Source organism: Staurois parvus, unplaced genomic scaffold (assembly GCF_062004578.1).
Source record: "Staurois parvus isolate SC_StPar_1 unplaced genomic scaffold, SC_StPar_1.0 ptg000299l, whole genome shotgun sequence".
Classification (NCBI taxonomy): Eukaryota; Metazoa; Chordata; class Amphibia; order Anura; family Ranidae; genus Staurois; species Staurois parvus.
Window position 1 is genome coordinate 2,010,681 of NW_028318095.1, and position 18,548 is coordinate 2,029,228.

At 37.9% G+C, this 18,548-nt stretch overlaps 1 protein-coding gene across 11 annotated transcripts in view; it reads left to right on the top strand.

The window, feature by feature from the left end:
* Positions 1-18,548, top strand: part of ROBO2 (roundabout guidance receptor 2) — a 1,216,825-nt gene that overhangs the window by 1,130,615 nt on the left and 67,662 nt on the right. For all 11 annotated transcript variants that reach the window (XM_089682904.1, XM_089682898.1, XM_089682906.1 and 8 more), the window contains exons 14-16: positions 1,749-1,980; positions 12,370-12,494; positions 18,215-18,386. In XM_089682904.1, the coding sequence (XP_089539030.1) occupies positions 1,749-1,980; positions 12,370-12,494; positions 18,215-18,386 (529 nt within the window). The remainder of the gene's footprint in view (positions 1-1,748; positions 1,981-12,369; positions 12,495-18,214; positions 18,387-18,548) is intronic.

The window sequence follows — 18,548 nt, forward strand, 5'->3', positions numbered from 1 at the left end:
CTTCTCATCCTTCTCCTTCTTCTCATCCTTCTCCTTCTTCTCATCCTTCTCCTTCTCCTTCTTCTCTTCCTTCTCCTTCTTATCATCCTTCTCCTTCTTCTCATCATTCTCCTTCTTCTCATCCTTCTCCTTCTTCTCATCCTTCTTCTTCTCATCCTTTTCCTTCTTCTCATCCTTCTTCTTCTCATCCTTCTCCTTCTTCTCATCCTTCTTCTTCTCATCCTTCTCTTTCTTCTCATCCTTCTCCTTCTCCTTCTTCTCATCCTTCTCCTTCTCCTTCTTCTCATCCTTCTCCTTCTTCTCATCCTTCTTCTTCTCATCCTTCTCCTTCTCATCCTTCTCCTTCTTCTCATCCTTCTCCTTCTCCTTCTTCTCATCCTTCTCCTTCTCCTTCTTCTCATCCTTCTCCTTCTCCTTCTCCTTCTTCTCATCCTTCTCCTTCTTCTCATCCTTCTCCTTCTTCTCATCCTTCTCCTTCTCCTTCTTCTCATCCTTCTCCTTCTCCTTCGTCTCATCCTTCTCCTTCTCCTTCTCCTTCCTCATCTCCAAGGGCATTTAAATTAAAGGTACAGTGTTCTGCACTAATTTAAAGGCTCTCTGAAGCCTAGAAACCCTTTAAATAAGTCATCTTCGTAGCGGAGAAATTCGCATCGAATCGAATTTCACACTGGAATTCGCCGAATCAGCCGAATCGAATTTTTCATTTCTTCGCTCATCTCTAGTGTTGAGCTCATTTGTTAATATAATTAGAGTGATAAGGCATATTTGAGGGGGCATGGTATTTTATTTACTGTAAATGAGTGCATATGGGCAGCATTCAACTCACCGAGATCATACAATTCATCTCAAGTTAGTTGTTATTTCCTCCCAGGCCAAAAGCTCCCAGTCCTCCCCTGCTTCTTTCTGTAGATGAAGTGATCCGGAAAAGTTTTTGTGCTCTTGCTATTGCCACTTTGCTTTAAATGTAAAGTTGCAAACATATATACAGCTCCTAAAAATATAATTTTTTTATATATACTGTTTATTTTTAATGATCTTTCACATAAATTCTTTACTACATTGAGGAGGGTAGGCATTTTAAAGTAGGCTTGGGTTTTACTTAAAAACCTTGGATAGAAAATATATTGCTAAGTATCAACTGGAAGCCCCCAAAAAACCCATGAAAATGCCCACTTTCTGAAAATTAGTACTTTTATGTGCTTAGGCACACCACCTTGCTGTCATGTAATAGGTTGCTCCAGCACAGACTGCTATATTGCTGGATGTACCCTTACCTTGAAATATGAGCTTCATATGGTTATTTACTGTAATGTTGCAGCTATGTTCTTGCAATCCTTGACCTCTTATGGTGTCTACTATATGGAAGTTTATCTAGTTTCACAACATTTTTTTTCACCTTTGGTTTTCTTTGAACATTTAAAACATGTTTGCCCAAAGATTGCTAATTTTCAGAAAAGCATATCCCTGTGCTGAAGTTTCTTAAGTCAATGTCTGTATGTAGCAAAATACCTGCTTGAGAAACCTAAGGTGTAAGCTGCCATTCCCTGACTTGGGGGCCACATTTAAGTTTGGTGTAGTCAAGCTGCATTTGAAATCACTGCCCCTGAAGTAGAATGCATCTCAACCAAAGTTGTAAAGATTTTTATTGGTGGCTTCTCTCATGTATGTTTGCCTTGCTACAGATTCTCTTTCGTTCTGTCATTGCAGTTTCATTATTCATAATGCTTTTTTGTTTTTCATCCATACAGGTTGATCGTCAGTCGCAGTTCATACAAGGATATCGGGTGATATACAGACAGACGTCAGGTTTGCAGAGTCCATCCTCATGGCAGAACCTGGAAGTGAAGGTTCCAGCTGAGCGCAGCACTGTGATATCCAACCTGAAAAAGGGGATTACTTATGAGATTAAGATTCGACCTTATTTCAATGAGTTTCAGGGACTGGATAGCGATTCAAAGTCAGCCCGGACAACGGAGGAAGGTAGGAGAGCTCTATGAGCTGCATTTATTCTCCTTATTAAACCTTCTTTTACAGAATTGGAAATTGACTGCTCTTCTTTTTTAATACATAAATGGTAAAATCTTTCTGCTGATTACCACGGAATTTACTAAAAGGATTATTGATTCCTGTAAAGGAATTAAACCACAACACTTTCCATCTAATATTATATTTACATTTACTGTGCAGCTGGTGCAAGCTATTGTGTTCTGTTATCAGGATATTTCAAATAACAAGGCCTAGGGCCTTGTCCATGCACATCAATTTCATCATTTTCACCCAAGGAAAATTTCCTATGGAAAAATATCAACATTTCCTGTAGTTTAAAAGGACTTTCTACTTTTAAGGAAATTGGATAGATAGCCCTAGTCATTCTCAAACAGTAAATAGTTAGCTGATATAGGTAAAGAAAATACATAAAGTATGCTGTTGTTGTAAGCTAATGAAACAAAAACCTGTCATTTTAGGGAGGTTTTTATCTGAGACAACATCCCATGTAAATAAATAATTGCTAAGGGCTGCATGCGTTTTTAGATTTAGAGGTAGGAGAATTCCATTTTACACAGAGACAGGTGCTATTTAAATATATATTAGTTGTTGTTATCAGTAACTCTTATATTAACTGTATAGAAGGGGGCCTTGCTTAAGAGCTTTTTTTTGTAGCAACACAAAAGGGGTTTTGACAAGAGTTACACAGATCACAGTTGTCCCTAGAGGACCATGCAACTCCCTGTTACCACAGTGTTCGATCAAATTGATGATTATATCTTTGGTATAATCAACAAATATTGTGTGATGACATATTTGAGGAAGTCAGAGTGCCAAGAGTGCTGACATTTCAATTTTGAAAGATGTTGCATACGATTTGTTTACATTTGTTGCAAACTCTGTGTTTGAGTTAATCATTCTTCACAACTGCTGCTGCCATTATGGTGTTCCCATTCTTCCTGTTGGATGTTTTATCTATTTTATAATATCGCACAGTCATTCTAAACCAGGATTCTGTGGAACCCTATGGTTCCCCCAGAGGTAAGTAGGTGTTCCTAGAGCTGTGGAAGACAGATATCTTTCTAGATGGTGCCTGTGTAGTACCAGGGGAAATGCTACTTGACAGAGACAGCAGCATGACACCAATGATCTCTATCTGTCTGTAAGGGTGGCATTCTAACCACCAATGCAAGGGGCATTTTCCCACTGATCCCCAATTTATTGCTTTTAGCAAGGGTTCCCTGAGACCTGAAATTTATTTCAAGGGTTCATCTTGGGTTAAAAGGGCTGAGAAAGGCTGTTATAAAGTATACAGCGGGAGTTTGGCAAGGTCAGTGAAAACACCAAAATCTACAAGATAGAGTCAGGATTTATGATAGAGATATCTTTCTAAAAAAGCATCAAAAACAAAAGAAACCATGAATTGACTCATCCCACCATTCTTCACCTATTACTAAAATATCACCTGTATGACCTTTTAAATGCCCAACATCTTCTTGTTGTAGCTTGCATAAGAGTAGTATGCCCTGTCTTTTCAACCAATGCATCATTTTGTGATCAGACAAAGAATGAGTCATGTCGGGTTTCCATAGGGGATAATAAGCAGCATGCAAAATCTATGTGTTTATGAGCTGTGATTCACTTTTCATATTAATGTGCAAGCTGGATGAGAGAGAATACTATGATAGGTCCTAACAGTACAACAGTACAGTTGGGGATGGACATAGATCTCACTTTTCATTGTTTCATTGTTTTCACGTATCATTGCTGCTTTGCAAGTCAGATGCAAATCTGTAGCCACCCTAGAATTAATACATTTAGACAAGAGATTGCTTGTATAGTTATACTTTTGCTCATCTAGACTCAATGTGTGTGGCCTTTTTCTAAATTCTTTGAACACAAGACAATTCTTGAAATGTCCCTGTTTAGCAAAAACATACATGAAACTAGTTATGTACACAAATGTTACTATTGTTTAATTCGTTTCTATTAAATATTTTTCAGCAGAATAGGTAATACACAGTCAGTATACAGTATAGATGTAATTAACAATAGATGAAAAAGTAAAAACCACCACAAATGGTACTATCAAGAAGAAATCATTTTCAGAAAATCAAGACATACAGAAATGTTCCCCTTTGTAATACACTTACCAAACTTTCTTACTTCAATTAATTGTTATATGGAAGGGCATGTGTCATTTTCTTTCATTCTATGGGTGGCTCAAGAGGTGACATTTTCATTTATTGCCGGGTTGTAGAACAAGTGTGGTGGTAATTTCATACATTAAAGGACACTTTAAGTGCCACTAGACTTGCAATATCGAGCAAGATTTTTATGGCTCTTTTTGCCCAGAGATACGTGAAAGTCACAAGGCTCGATCTGTTGCACAGATTAATGTAACCTTCAGCAACGCTACCTACTGCCATGGCTTTCTGGCATCTGTGATAAATAATTTTATCATCTGTCAAATGTCATCAAACATTGAAGGTAATCGGTGTCGAACTGCTCTGGCTGCAGAGTGATTTCACAGTTTACAAAGTTTGACATATTTGCACTCAAGTCAGCCGGCAATAAAATATTGTATATAATGGCAAAAATATGTTTTATTTACTTTGCCCTTGACATCAATTTAAGCATTTTCAAGGTCCCCAGTCTTAATATGAGGAACAGAAATAGGTGATTGTTGTATATTGCTGGAAGTTGTAGCATGCTTGTAACTTCAGAGGAAATATTAACAGAAGATTAAAGATGAACTCTAGGCAGCTATGAAAAGGTCCCTTCATCTTAGTGTTAAAGTATTCATGATAAAATGTATATATTGGGTCAATAATTGCTTTTTATTACATCTTGTATGAAGCAGTTTACATTACATGGCAAGTAATAGAAAATAAAAAAATGTTTGAACTTTAATATAAATATGGACTTACTGTATGTCTGGAGTGGACAAAACATCAATTATATTAGGTGGACACAGGCTGATTAATGTGTCAGTGCAACATTTAGCACTATGTATTATATCTCACAGAGATCACTGTACTCCTCCCCTGACAATGCCTTCATCTTCCTTTTTCCTCAGAAGGCCTGCACTATCTTGTTGAGGAATTATCCAAAGCCAACAACCAATATGTAGAATGATATACTGTCTCAGAGATTGATCAATTAAATCCTGATGTCTGATCAGTTCTTGGCTGTGTTCACACATGTCTAACACAAATCAGTCTCTGCTGCAACTTGTTTCAGCCAGAGTCATCACTTGGAGAGAGGAGACTGAGAATATGCTTCCTCCTGCCAGCAGCAGGCTAAAGCCATAATCTCAGCCTAGTTATAGTCACTTTTTTATATTAAGGTTTGTTTTTATGAATTTATTCATGCAGGCTTCTAAAGCTGCTTGCTTGGCTGTTCAGAATTCCATAAAGGGATGGCTAAAGCATCCAATTTTCAGTAACATTATTGAAGTGAATAGCATATTTAATGGTAAATGAAAACTGTATGATCCCATTTCCAGTTCTATTTTTTTTGTCTAAAGTCTAAAGAGATATTATAAAACAAATGTTGAAGCAATTTTTCCAGAAATTTTACAGTTAACAGCATGATTAAAGCCAAAATCTAGACTTTATTTTTTGTTTCCTTTGAAAAAATGATGAAGGGTAGGATCAGGGGCAGACTGACCATTTGGAAACTCGGGCACTGCCCGAGTACCCAGGTTCAGTAGGGTGTCCCATGGAATGCCCCTGGTACCTTTTTCATAGGCTTTTTTGAGTATGGGCAAGGACACAGGGGCCCCATGATCCCCTATTGCCCGGGGGCCCCATGAGTTGTCAGTCCGTCCCTGGGTAGGAGTTTGCATGTTCTCCCTGTGCCTGCGTGGGCTTCCTCTGGGTACTCCGGTTTCCTCCCAAACTCCAGAAGCATGCAGGTAGGTTAATTGGCTACTGTCTAACGTGATGATTCGCATGTGATTCAGCGTGGTGTGATTTGAGCCCATTCATTTTGAATGGGCTCAAATCACGCCACATCTCACCAAATTCATGCATGCACCAATTTTGAAAAAGCACTGCAACCAGATATGGTGCAGGTAAACGCACTGCATTTGAGACCGGCATTTGTGGTGTTTTTAAGATTGCAATGACACCCCCTGCAGATCACAATAGTAAAGTGATCTAAATGTGGTGCGGGAAACGCACACGGACCATGGGTTTCCCACACCGCATTCTATTGTAGACTGGGGCTAAATGTAAATGTAGCAGTGTAAATCTCAGAACCGAGTGAATAAAATTACAAATTCTTTGGCAGCTCTCAAACATGTTTTTCATCTGTTTATTTAGCTGTTTGCCTGGAGTTCAACTTTAATTATAACAGCTGCTAATAACTAGAAAATCCAGTGACACTATATTTTTTTGCAAATTTTTGTGTCCATTTGATGTAGTATTAAACCATGCCACCATTTTATTGAATGCTTGTAAATCCACACTTTATGTTTTAACTGAAAACAGTGCTTTTGTTTCCAGTTCTCTAAGCATTCTGGTCAGCACAGCAAAAGCTAAGCCAGCATTGATCGAGCAGTGTTTCTTTTATGGAAAAAAGCTTGAGCACAGCTTAGAAAATAGCTCAACACAAATTGTCAGTTTACACTTTCTTTCAAATAAAAATAGCAATCTCTTGAGAGCCAGCAGACTGGCCTCAAATAAAAACCACTGAGAGTGAGATGAACAAATCAAAGGTAGTTGACACCTTCCAAACAGGGCCAAGTTTCATTGGATTACTTTTTATATAGAATGGTACTTCAAAGGCCACCATCCAAAAATTAATTTCCCCGCAGTTAGGCTTTTTATCTGGAGCAGGTATTTGTCACCATCCTGCATGCATCCATCTCCCACCTCTTTGGCCTTGCAAAAAGTAACAAATGGAATCCACTTTTGTTGCCCTGGAAAAAGATGAGCGGCGATTTGGGTTCTTGCACATTTGTGGAAAGCAGCTCAGTAGTGAAATAATTGACCTGTCAACTCTCAGCCCAGTGTCTCCGCAAAACCAGCAGCAAGGGAAATGAGAAAATGCTTTAAAAAATGTTATTTTGCAATGTGGTCTATTTAATAACCACAGCATCCCCAGACAAGTGCTTTAATTTATATTGCTGTTTGAGAGCCAGGATAAATATAAAACCACTAGAGAAAGGTATCTTCAGGTATATGTTTTTCAAATACACCAGCTTGTGTGGCTCCTTCAGTGTCGTGCTTTAAATTAGATGCTACTTGATTTCCACAGAGTCCTATAGATAAAACAGATTTCAGATAAAATTGTTATCCTTGATCCAAATTTTATGCTAGATTTTTTTTATTAGAGTGTAATTCTAGGCAAACAGCTAAATACACATATTTCTATATTTTCCCACTGGCCAGAATATTAGTAATTTTGCTCAGCCAGTCATCCCTTTAGAATAAATTACTGTTCAGGGCCTGGAGGTTTTTGCCTTACGTTATCAGTGTTCTACCCTAGGCTACTCTACTATGAGCAAATCTTATCCTGAGGTTTTACTCCCCCTGTAAACCTGCCTAGGTGCCACCCATTTGTCCCACAATGCCCAAAACATACTGGTATCACACTGCACAATGTTGAAGCCTGACAGTATTCTAACATCACCATGCATCACCACTGCCTCCTGGGAAAGCTGATCACTTGATCCCCTCAAGAATACGCTCTACTATTGGCTAGTATTTACTATCATGGGATTTCAAGCTCCCAACTTTCCCAGGTGGCAGCAGTGAGGCATGGTGACTTTACCTATAACCTTCAGAACCTGGGACTGAGGTTTTTTTTATGGCAAAAGTTTATTTTTAAAATGCTTTTGAATGGGATTTTACTTTTGGGATTAGAGGACTTTCAATAGAGTGAACCTTCCAATTTCTGCATGTCCCTGCTTCTTCATGTTCTGCATGTTCTTATATGCTATTGAGGCAGGCCATCATAGTGATGGACTAATAGGAACATTTGGGGGAGTTTTTTGTTTTGTACTGACAGTCTTTTTAAAAAGATTTAAACCAAACTCCTTGCAGTATTAAAAGTTGTTCAACCACTGGGTCTGTCATTAGACAGCTTGGTCTTCATGTATGTGAATGTAATGGACATCTTCCTCTACACGTAAGCAACTAAACAGATTATTGTTGATGTGTTTTGTGGTCTATTTTTTTTTTTTCTAAAAGTTTTCACGTATGTTTTATAGTTTTTTTGGGGGGGTTCAAGTATGTGTGTGATCCATTTATGCATTGTTTTTAATGTAGTTAAACAAAAGCTGAATGCAGCTTTTAAGATATGGAAAGACAGAAAACATTGGGGAGCTTACAAAAAAACTATCCTTATCTTACAATGCATTTTTATGATGTAATAGTGTGTTAAATGAAGTTGATAAATGCAAGTGTGTTTATGAAGCCTAGTTAGTTGACATAATTTTATTATAGGAAAACATTGTCTGAATACAGTCAGGTTAGTTGAGCTTTTATTACTGATGTTGCATGCAACTTATTTGCTTTCTGTTGAACCTTAAAACTGCTGCATATTTGCTGTATATGTTAGGACTCTCTTAGTAAAGCAGATCCCAATGCAGCATGAAATATTGGAATAATGTCACTTGAAATCCACACAGGAATCCTATTTGCAGAAACCCTTCTGGCTCAGTGAGCATTTCTGCTTAATTGTTTTACAGTCTCGGTGTTTAATCCTTGAAAGAAGTGACATCTGACATTATCCAGACATGTCATTTATGTAATCAGCCAACCAAGATGGAATGGATACAAGTTTTATTAAGAGTCTCCAATGCTGATGCTGAGAATTCACTCTTCTCATCTGTAAATAATACAAAAAGGAAAAAGCAAAAGTGTCAGACTTTCATTGCTCATAACAATTTATCTGGTTGTATTTTTTCCAATGTTAGAAAATAAAAATGAAACTTTGGTGGGGAGACAATGCAGGGGTTCATTTCAATCACTTTTTATACCCTATCCATTGAAATGGAGTTTGAAATGGCTGCAGTGGCCAGCACAGACACTTTTCTTTTATTGAAGTGTGTGATAAAAGGATAAAAGGCGTCAATCATTACTACACAGCTGAAGTGTGCCAGAAATGAGCAGCTCAGCAGTTATTCAGTAGAAAGTTACGAGGAGGCCGGTAAGTTTCTATTATTGGAGAAAAGACATAGCTTGTCTTTTCTGCAATAAAAAGCTTCCTGCTTGCAGTTTTCAGAAATGCGGGCTTTGTCCCACTTTAAAGGCTATTGAAAATCAAAACAGTATTTTTTGGGTCCCAAGTTGTCATATCACCTACTGACTCCAAAAATTGTGATTTCCAATAAATGTTGGCCTTTGGAACCAGGAGATTGGTGCTGTTAGTTTCCAGTGCAGAATGTGATACCCTCTACTAAAATGTAACCACCTTATAACTGTAACATTGACCCTCCTTGTAATTCCAACATTATCCCACCCTATAGCACTAACATCGACCTTCCCTGTAATCCTAACTATAACCCTCCTTATAACCCTAACCTTGACCATCTCTGCAATCCTAACATTGGTCCTCCATGTAACTCTAATATCAACTTTTCCTGTAACCCTAACATTGACCCTTCATGGAACCCTAGCAGTGACCCTCCCTGTAGTCATAACATTGACCCTCTATGTAACCCTAACATTGACCCTCCATATAACCCTAACATTGACCTTCCATGTAACCCTAAAATTAACCCTATGTTGAGAAATAATAGCACGGCAATCTCCTGCTTTAAGAGATTTTCTGGAAAACAAACATGTTTGTAGTAGCCAGGTATATTTGGCTATTTTGAATGGGATATCAGTCACAACACTTAATGGAAGTGGAACTTAATGGAAGTGGAACTTAATGTTCCACTTTCCAGCAGCCATGCCAACCTGAAATATCAGGGGAGTTGGCCTTTAAGAGTTAGTAATATACACGTAATTACAGTTTCAGAGTGATTTATATTTCAAATAGTGTATTTGCAGTGACAGGTATACACTTGCCAATTTTGTATATCAGCCGTGCAGGTGTGTAATTAAATGACTTGTAATCACTTGAGACTTCAGCATAAGAGTGAGATCCTCAGAGTGATGATACTTGAGGTGGAAGTTTGATGAGAAAAGAAGACTGAATAAGTGCACACAAAAGCCAATGTTCTAAGCCTGAGAGCAGTCTGGTGGTATGTAAGGAGCAAGAGAATTAGTCACAAAGCAAGAAAGACCCTGATGAAAGCAGCCACTTTCTGACTACTAGACCACATACCAGTTTACTGTGAGTTATGTTGTACAACAGAAGCAGCAGAACATAGTAAACGTGTTGGGACTAACATGATAACCATACAATTCCTCATATTGAGAGCAAAGTTTCCAAAAAAAAGATAGAAATCAATTTAGGGTAGATCAAGGAGGAAGTTTAAATTGTCTCTATGTTCTTTATTTTTTTAAAGCTTCTTCAGAAGAAAAGTCCTAAACAGGGCAGGAGTTTGTAACTTGGGACCACTGCAGTCTCTGTACAGTGGTCTGACATTCCTGATCCACCCTAAATTATTTCTGTCATTTTTGGGAAGCTACAATTGGGCATTAATGCTGTAATATACAGTAGAAAACATATACTGGGACATATGCGCTGAATCAAGTTTATAGGCATGCAATGTTTAATGGCAGATCAAGAAAATGAAAATAAACAGTGACTTTATAGCTGATATTAGGAAATAAAAGCCAATGGCTCCACATAAATACATCACTTGTACTGTGTTTTCTAAACAAATGCCTTCACTATAGGAAGCCTGCAGATCAGAGTCTGTAAATTAGAGTGTAAAGGAATGACTTCCCTCCAGCAAGGCATTTTATTGCAGGTCCTTTGTTACCTACTACTCTCACACTGGCATGGACTTAGATGTGAAAAACTTCAGAGGATGGAGTTAAGAAATCAATAGATATTTGTATCTGCAGCGCCTGTGCTGATCAGGTATTGATCTGAAATTGATTAAAGAGAACTTTTGGACCCATCATCATCATGTACACCGCAAAATACAAATAAAATGGAAAATTCTATTTCATACAACAGTGATGCCTTTTTGAAGGTAACCTGTACTGAGAGAAACACAGAGGCTGCCATTAGAGACCTCCTTGAGCCCGGCTGTTTCTGGCTTTAATAGTTTGAAAGACTGACCTGCAAAATGCAGGCGGATTAAGAAAGTCAGGAATTCTAGTTGGCATACTTGTCAACTGACATCATACTGATGCAATCAGATGAGAATAACAGGCAGAGAATGAGTATATTTATTTTCTTTTTTTTCTCTAATATTCTCTAATTTCCACTTTTATACTAGTTCCTATCCTCTCCCATTCTCTCCAATCTTGTTCTCTTCCATTTTCTCTCCTGTTCCTCAGTCTCTTTTTGTCCCCATTCTCTACTTTCTTCTCCATTCTCTTATCTCCTTTCTCATTCTCTTCTACTTTTTCTATCTACTTCTTTATTCTATTCTTTCATCATCTCTGCTGTCTTCTCCTTTCATTTCTTGTCTTCTTCAGTGGTCTCTTCTCGTATCCCATATTCTCTTTTTCTGGTTTATCTTTTCCCTACTTCTTTTTTGTCTTGTCTCCCATTATCTCTTCTGCTCCTCTTTTCTACATTCCTCTTCTCTCCTTTATACTGTATCCTCTACCATTCTTCCTTTGCTCCCATTTCCTCCATTCCATTTCTCTCTTATCACCTCTCCTTTATTCTCCCATTCTCTTCATTCCTATATTTTTCCTTCCTCTTCCCCTCCTCATTTCTTCACGCTCCAGTGTGTAAAGGAAAAGCTGCACAGAGCTCATGTTTGAACCATGGTCTACATTTTTGTCAGCTCAACTTTGAGGTCATCCAGGCATAATAACATTCAAAAATGCAATTTAGTGAGTAAACTTAGGCTACCGAAATGGTTTAATTGCAACATAATGGAAAAAAAGCACAACAGTATAAACATTCCACATGATAAATGTGCTAAGAGATTTTGGTAAACCTTGAACAGTTACGGTTAAAATAAACATACAATATGAAGTGTAGTAGATAATCATAATACCCTGTAGCAAGAGGATAAATATGGAATAGAAAATGTGTACAATGTTAATAAAAGAGCAGATTTTCTTTTTTTTTGAAGACCGAATAAGCTGAATGTTGTCTCTTTATTAAACAGATGTTATCACAACAGCTAATATTTCAACCTCACTAGCTTGCTCTGTTTGCATATTCAGGTCTGCAGGGAACACAAGCTAAGGGCTATGCCTGCCTGGATATACATGAGGTTACTAAAAATGTGACTTCAGCTTGAAGGATTAATGTCTCTCTCTCTATTTTTCTGTTCACCTGCTCTAGCCCCAAGTGCTGCACCGCAGTCTGTCACTGTTCAGACAGTCGGGAGTAACAATAGCACAAGTATCAGCGTCTCCTGGGACCCACCTCCTCCGGATCACCAGAATGGAATTATTCAAGACTATAGGGTAAAGCTATTTCCTTCTGTACAAACATCAACAAAAATTCCATTGCACCATTTCCATTGACAATATGGTAAATGGGCAAACATATTATCAAAGTGAGACTTTTTAAGAAGAAAGTTAAAATATGTATAAATATTTTTAAACTGGCATTGGGAATTGTTGTTGCAAAAGATTGCGTTGCATTTTTTTTTTTTGTAATTGCCTGTTTGCTTGCAGCCTAAATTAAAGTTTAAATCCATACAAATAGGTTAAAAAAGCTAAATACACAACTAAAATATTAATATTTTATATAAATAAAAATATTTAAAATGAATATTAACTGTTGAACCTTCCAAGGGAATTTTAAGTCTGCGTGGTCCGTCTTGTTATCCAGGGCCAACATTTTTTTCTTTAAATTTTGGATAGCATGGGAGAGGGTTAGAACCCCTGTTGGGGTTTTACTGCCAGAATAAATTAATTAATTTGGTAGGCACCAAATCCCAAGTGTATAAGAATAATTTTCATTTGAAAGTGGACTTTCTGAGTGCCCACAGACTACACATACAGTATCATAAAAAAATACACATTTATTGTCAGCTTCTTTGGATGCATTATTATGCACAGATATTCAGATATTTGTATAATAATGTGTTCAGTGATTTAAACAGGAGGGAGTCATATAACTTTAACCGGGTTCTTTTCACATGTTGTGGAAAATGTTTTTTAACAAAGGAGCTGTCCATAAATTTGTAGTTTTTGTGATATTGTACTGTATGTGTAGTCCATGGGCACCTAAAAAGTCCACTTTCAAAAAAGTATTGTATGGGGTTTATTTTTGCTATCTGGTGCTCCATTAGCGATTCCCCCTCTCTTCTTGTCCTGGTGACGTCAGTTTCACGAAACAGGAAGTGAGGTTAAATCTCTTGTTAGCTTTTTATATACGTCTGTGTTTATTATATAGCAGCTTACCAATTCTTAGATATGATGGCTGTATTCGTTTTCTTTTTTAGGCTTTCTTTCTTCTATTTTAATCTGCTGACCCAGCCAGTAAGTCTGTTGTTTTTTCAAAAGAACAAGCTCTCTTGATGTATCAGTTACAGAGATGAGACAAACCATTTAACACTAGCAGGGGTGCTTACAAAGATCAGCTTTTATATATTTTTGTAAAACCTGTATCTCAAAAAGGAAAAAGACTGATTATAAAGTTTTAGCAGGAGTTTGGCTTTAATTTGTTAGTGTATTTAAATCCGTGAGTACATCTAACACTCCCCTCCCTCCAGATTGACACCTCCAAAGGTGCCCCCTGTGCTTCTTCATCCAGAGTGTAGGCACTCTATTACAGGAGGTGTGTTACTGGCCAGATCACCTGGTGAAGACAAAGGGGGAAAAAGCCTAAGAAAAGAAAACTGATGTAGCCATCACATCTAATGACTGATAAACTGCAATATATTACATTTTGGTTTTGGGTTTCATTCCTCTTTAAAGTGTTTCACAGGGACATTAGGTGAAGAAAACTCACCTGTATTCTCAATGTCTAAAATCTCTGGTGTGTCCATAATGTGTACAGTGCACACAGACTTTAAGAAGAAAAGGACCCACTGTGCACTCTGTGCATATATTGGGGAATTTATTCAGAAAGCACTCTCTGCTACAATCCTGTCCTTAGAGTTCCAGCCTTGCTTATCACATGCAGCTGCAGCTCAAAGGAGATCTGTGTATGCCCTCTGAAGAGGACAGATGCAGTGCTGATAATATGCTGATTAAGTACGCATGTGATATACAGTGGGTATAGAAAAGAATCCCCCCTTTAAAATAATCACTATCAATGTTGCTGCTTTGCAGCCTAACATGAAGACAGACACAGTTTTTGTTTTATCCAGCTGTATTTTCTCAGTGCAACTTATAACATCCAGGTGAAAGATATAATACCAGCATGTCAGAAAGAAATAAAAACACATTCAAAAACAGAAAACAGAGTTGGAAAAAGGACCCCCCCCCCTAAAAATTACTCTGTAGCTAAACCTTCTCAATGGCACACAAAGCCATTTGACTTTCAACTCTTATCAGCTGTGGTCATTTTGATTAGCTCAGCATGAAAAGAGATTTCCTGGAGCATTTAAGTCCCTGATAGTGCACCTGAAGCAAACAATCAACTATGTGTGGGGAGGGACTGCCAAACGATCTCCAGGTTGTGGACAGGTACAAGTCAGGGCATGGATACAAAATAATTTCAAAGGTTTTATCAATGCCTAGAAGCAGTCAACAACATGTGATTATTTTAAAAGGAGGGGGGGAGGATTATTTTGTATACCCACTATACCTGGCTTGCCCTTATATCCAGACTAGTGTCAGTGGATGTGTGGGCCAGGCTTTTCCTCACCAGTTCCCACAAGTGATTCCAAATAATAAAAAGTATTTATAAAAACAGTTAAACCAGGTAATAGTATACAGTGCAAATGTCTGGGGTCTGAGGGATGAAAGGCATAAATCAAAGGCTTGAACCAATCGTATGTAACTGCTCATACAAGTTGTAGGGGCCCAGCTTGTAATTATTACAGCTACTTATATAGCCCTGTCAATGTACATGTATAATTTATATTCACATCAGTGCCTGCCTTTGGCGAGCTTACAATCTAAGGTCCCTAACTCACATTCGTAAATACACTAGGGGCAAATAATCTATCAGCATGTCTACGGAGTGTGCAAGGAAACTCACACAGGCACAGAGAGAAATGCAAAATCCAAGCAGGTAGTGACATGGTTGGGATTCAAACCTTAGTGCTGATAGGTGGAAGAACTAACCACTTAGCCGTTGTGCTGACCCTTAATCTTATAATCTTGTACACAGGCCCTCTACATTCAGAAAATGCCCGTTTCAAATTCTACCAATTACATTTTTGACACTCAAAGCACTTGGTTGATAGTGTAAAACATGCTTGTGGCTTACCAAAAAAACTCTACAAATGATAACCTAAATATGTAAAGGACAAAAATATATATTCCATGAGTATGCAATTATGTATTTCAGTATAATTAAAGTACATTCCAGGCAAGCATGCTATTTTTATCTTTTCTACAGTAAATGTAACATGTTCCACCAGATTATCCTCTGTGCAAATGTAAGCATCTAAAATACATAGTCATCATGTGTATATTTATTTGGGGGAGATCAATATTTCATCAGGATTTATTAACCCCCGTGCAGATATTAACCTCGGCTTCACCTTTGTCAATACTTACCAATTCAATGAATTAATCTCGATAGCATGGGCATTTTGGAGTCTCCACATTAGATTTAAAGCAGATTAACATATGATTAATTTCTGACTAACACTGTTAACAGTCAAAAACCATTGAGAATATCTGCTACCTTAAATAAAGTGAAAATTCAAATTGATGCCTGCAGTTTTCTCATGGACTGTGCCAGAAAGTGTAATTACAATGGAAAGCATTAGGGAAAAGGTATTTTGACTAGATGGCTTCCATAGCGACATTAAAATGATTTATCAGTCTTAGCAGCAAAGTATGCATATGTTTTTTTTTTAATCTAGATTCTTTTAGATTATTTTTAGTAGTTTTCATAAACGGTATCTTGTGGTAAAAGCAGCTTATGTATTTAGAACATTAAAAAGCAGTGATTAATAAAATGTATTCGTACTGGTGAAAGATGATTTTTGGGTTCTGGTTTTAGATGATTTGTCTGTATGAATAGGTTGTGCTTTTATTGCTTGTGTCTGTCTGGTGCCAGTCTTTTGTATAATTCTCCTGTTGTTCCTGCCAATTAAATTTTCTTTGAAAAATATATATTGTCTCTGTACAACAAATTTAATCTAGGCACAGTTTAGTTGTAGGTTAGTTATAGTATACTATGTAAATCCCAATGAATGTCTTTTATTTGCCCCCGGTAACTATACCGTTGAAAGCAGTTTGTTGTATCTGTTTGATAAGTGCAAAGAATATACCAGTTGATCCTGCCTCTGCTGCAATGTGATTAGTTTCATTGTTCCCAGCTATCTCTGAGGACTACAAAGTATATTTCCGTATTTTTTGAAGAAGAGGTGAGGGGAAGACATCCTGTAGTCCAAAAAACCCATAAACTTCTTGTTCTAGGGTGACAATACCTCTCCTCCATAAATACACTACGATGAGAGAGTGTTGTCACCCTACTAGAAGTGTATCAGTAACAAATCCACCAATTCAGGGGCGGACTGACCATTTGGAAACTCGGGCACTGCCCGAGGGCCCGAGGTCAGTAGGGGGCCCCATGAGATGCCCCTGGTGCCTTTTTTTCTTTTAGGCTTTTTTGAGTTTGGGCAAGGACACAGGGGCCCCATGATTCCCTATTGCCCGGGGGCCCCATGAGTTGTCAGTCCACCCCTGCACCAAGTGATATTTAAAAAAGAAGGCTGAAAAAAAACAAATGCAGCCACTACATCTAAGCACAGTAAGCTTTCATTTTCATTTTTTTAAAAATATGTTTAAACCTACAATAAGCTTTTGAAAGTCATATGAACTCTGTAGAGAAAGTGTTCTGTTGGTAAGAAAATCAGAGACTTTAACTCTACAAAGGCTAGCTAGCTATCTACCTATGAAAATAGTTACTAGTGGTTTCCTGCACAACTTAGAACATGAGCAGTTTTTGAGATTGTGGGGTTTTTTTCACGTAAGCCTTAAAGTGGTTGTAAAGGCTCAAGGTGTCTTACCTTCATGCATTCAGCAGAGGCATTCTATGCATGAAGGTAAAAACCTTCTGTGTGCAGCAGCCCCCTGAGCCCCCTTAATACTTACCTGAGGCCCATTGCAATCCAGCAATCTGCACGAGAGCCTTGGCTCTCTGGGACTCTCCCTCTTCATTGACTGAGACAGCAGTGAATTACAGTCAGTGAATCAATGAGGATAGAGAGGGGGCAGGGTCGAGCTACAGCTCTATATGTGAAGCTGCTTGCTCTGGGGGCACTTTCTTGGCAGGAGGGAGGGGCCAGGAGCACCCACGGGGGATCAGAGAAGATTAGGACCAGAGCTGCTCTGTGAAAAACCACTGCAAGTACAGTGGAGATGACATGTTTGTTGTTTTTTTTTTAATTGCCTTTAATCACTTTAATTAAGACTTTAAGCATGGCTGTTAAACTCAGAATATGTCTCTAGCTCCATGCACACTAGCGTTTTTTATTTAAGCTAAAAAAAGCTGGAAAAACGCTGGATATAAAAACACTGGTAATAACATTTTTTAGTAGCATTTTAGTAGCGTTCAGAATCATTTAGGAGCATTTAGCATTCTATTATAATTTTTACAATACATGTAGAGGTAAAAAAAAAAGCAAGAATAAAATGGTTAGGAACATTTAGTAGTGTTTAGGAACATTTAGCGTTTTTTCTGCTGCAAAAACTCTCCAAAAAACTCTCCAAAAACAATTTTTTTCTGCTCTTAGACACTGAAGCTCAAAAAATGCTAATAGCCTAAAGTAGTGTGCATGGGCACATAGGATAATACTATTTAGCTTCTAAGAGCAAAAAAAATGCTCATAACAACTTCTAGGAGCTTAGAAAAACGCTAGTGTGCAAGGAACCTAAGAGGTAAATTGTCTAAACATTGGTAAACAAGTCTCTGCATAATGTAGTGAAAGCCTCTTTTAATGTAGGAGGGTCCACATGGACTGTGTGTGATGGCAAAACAAAAACACAGCTAAATGAATAATCAATGTTATGTGTTGTCTAGTAAATGTATATTTCCTTTACATATACAGATCTGGTGCCTGGGCAATGAGACACGGTTTCACATAAACAAGACTGTAGATGCTGCAATTCGCTCAGTGGTGATTGGCGGACTCTACCCTGGCATTCAGTACCGGGTTGAAGTGGCAGCAAGCACAAGTGCTGGCACCGGGATAAAAAGCGAACCACAGCATATACTTATTGGTAAGGCTTTTTAATCTGTTTAACTGTTTTGTTCTAAATTGTGCACTTTGCTATAATTCTGATGTGCTGGTTCACCATGTTATTGACTTTACTATAAATGGCTGACTCACCTACTTCTGGACATGTGCATGGTCAAATTTGACTACTGTGGAATATTTGGCA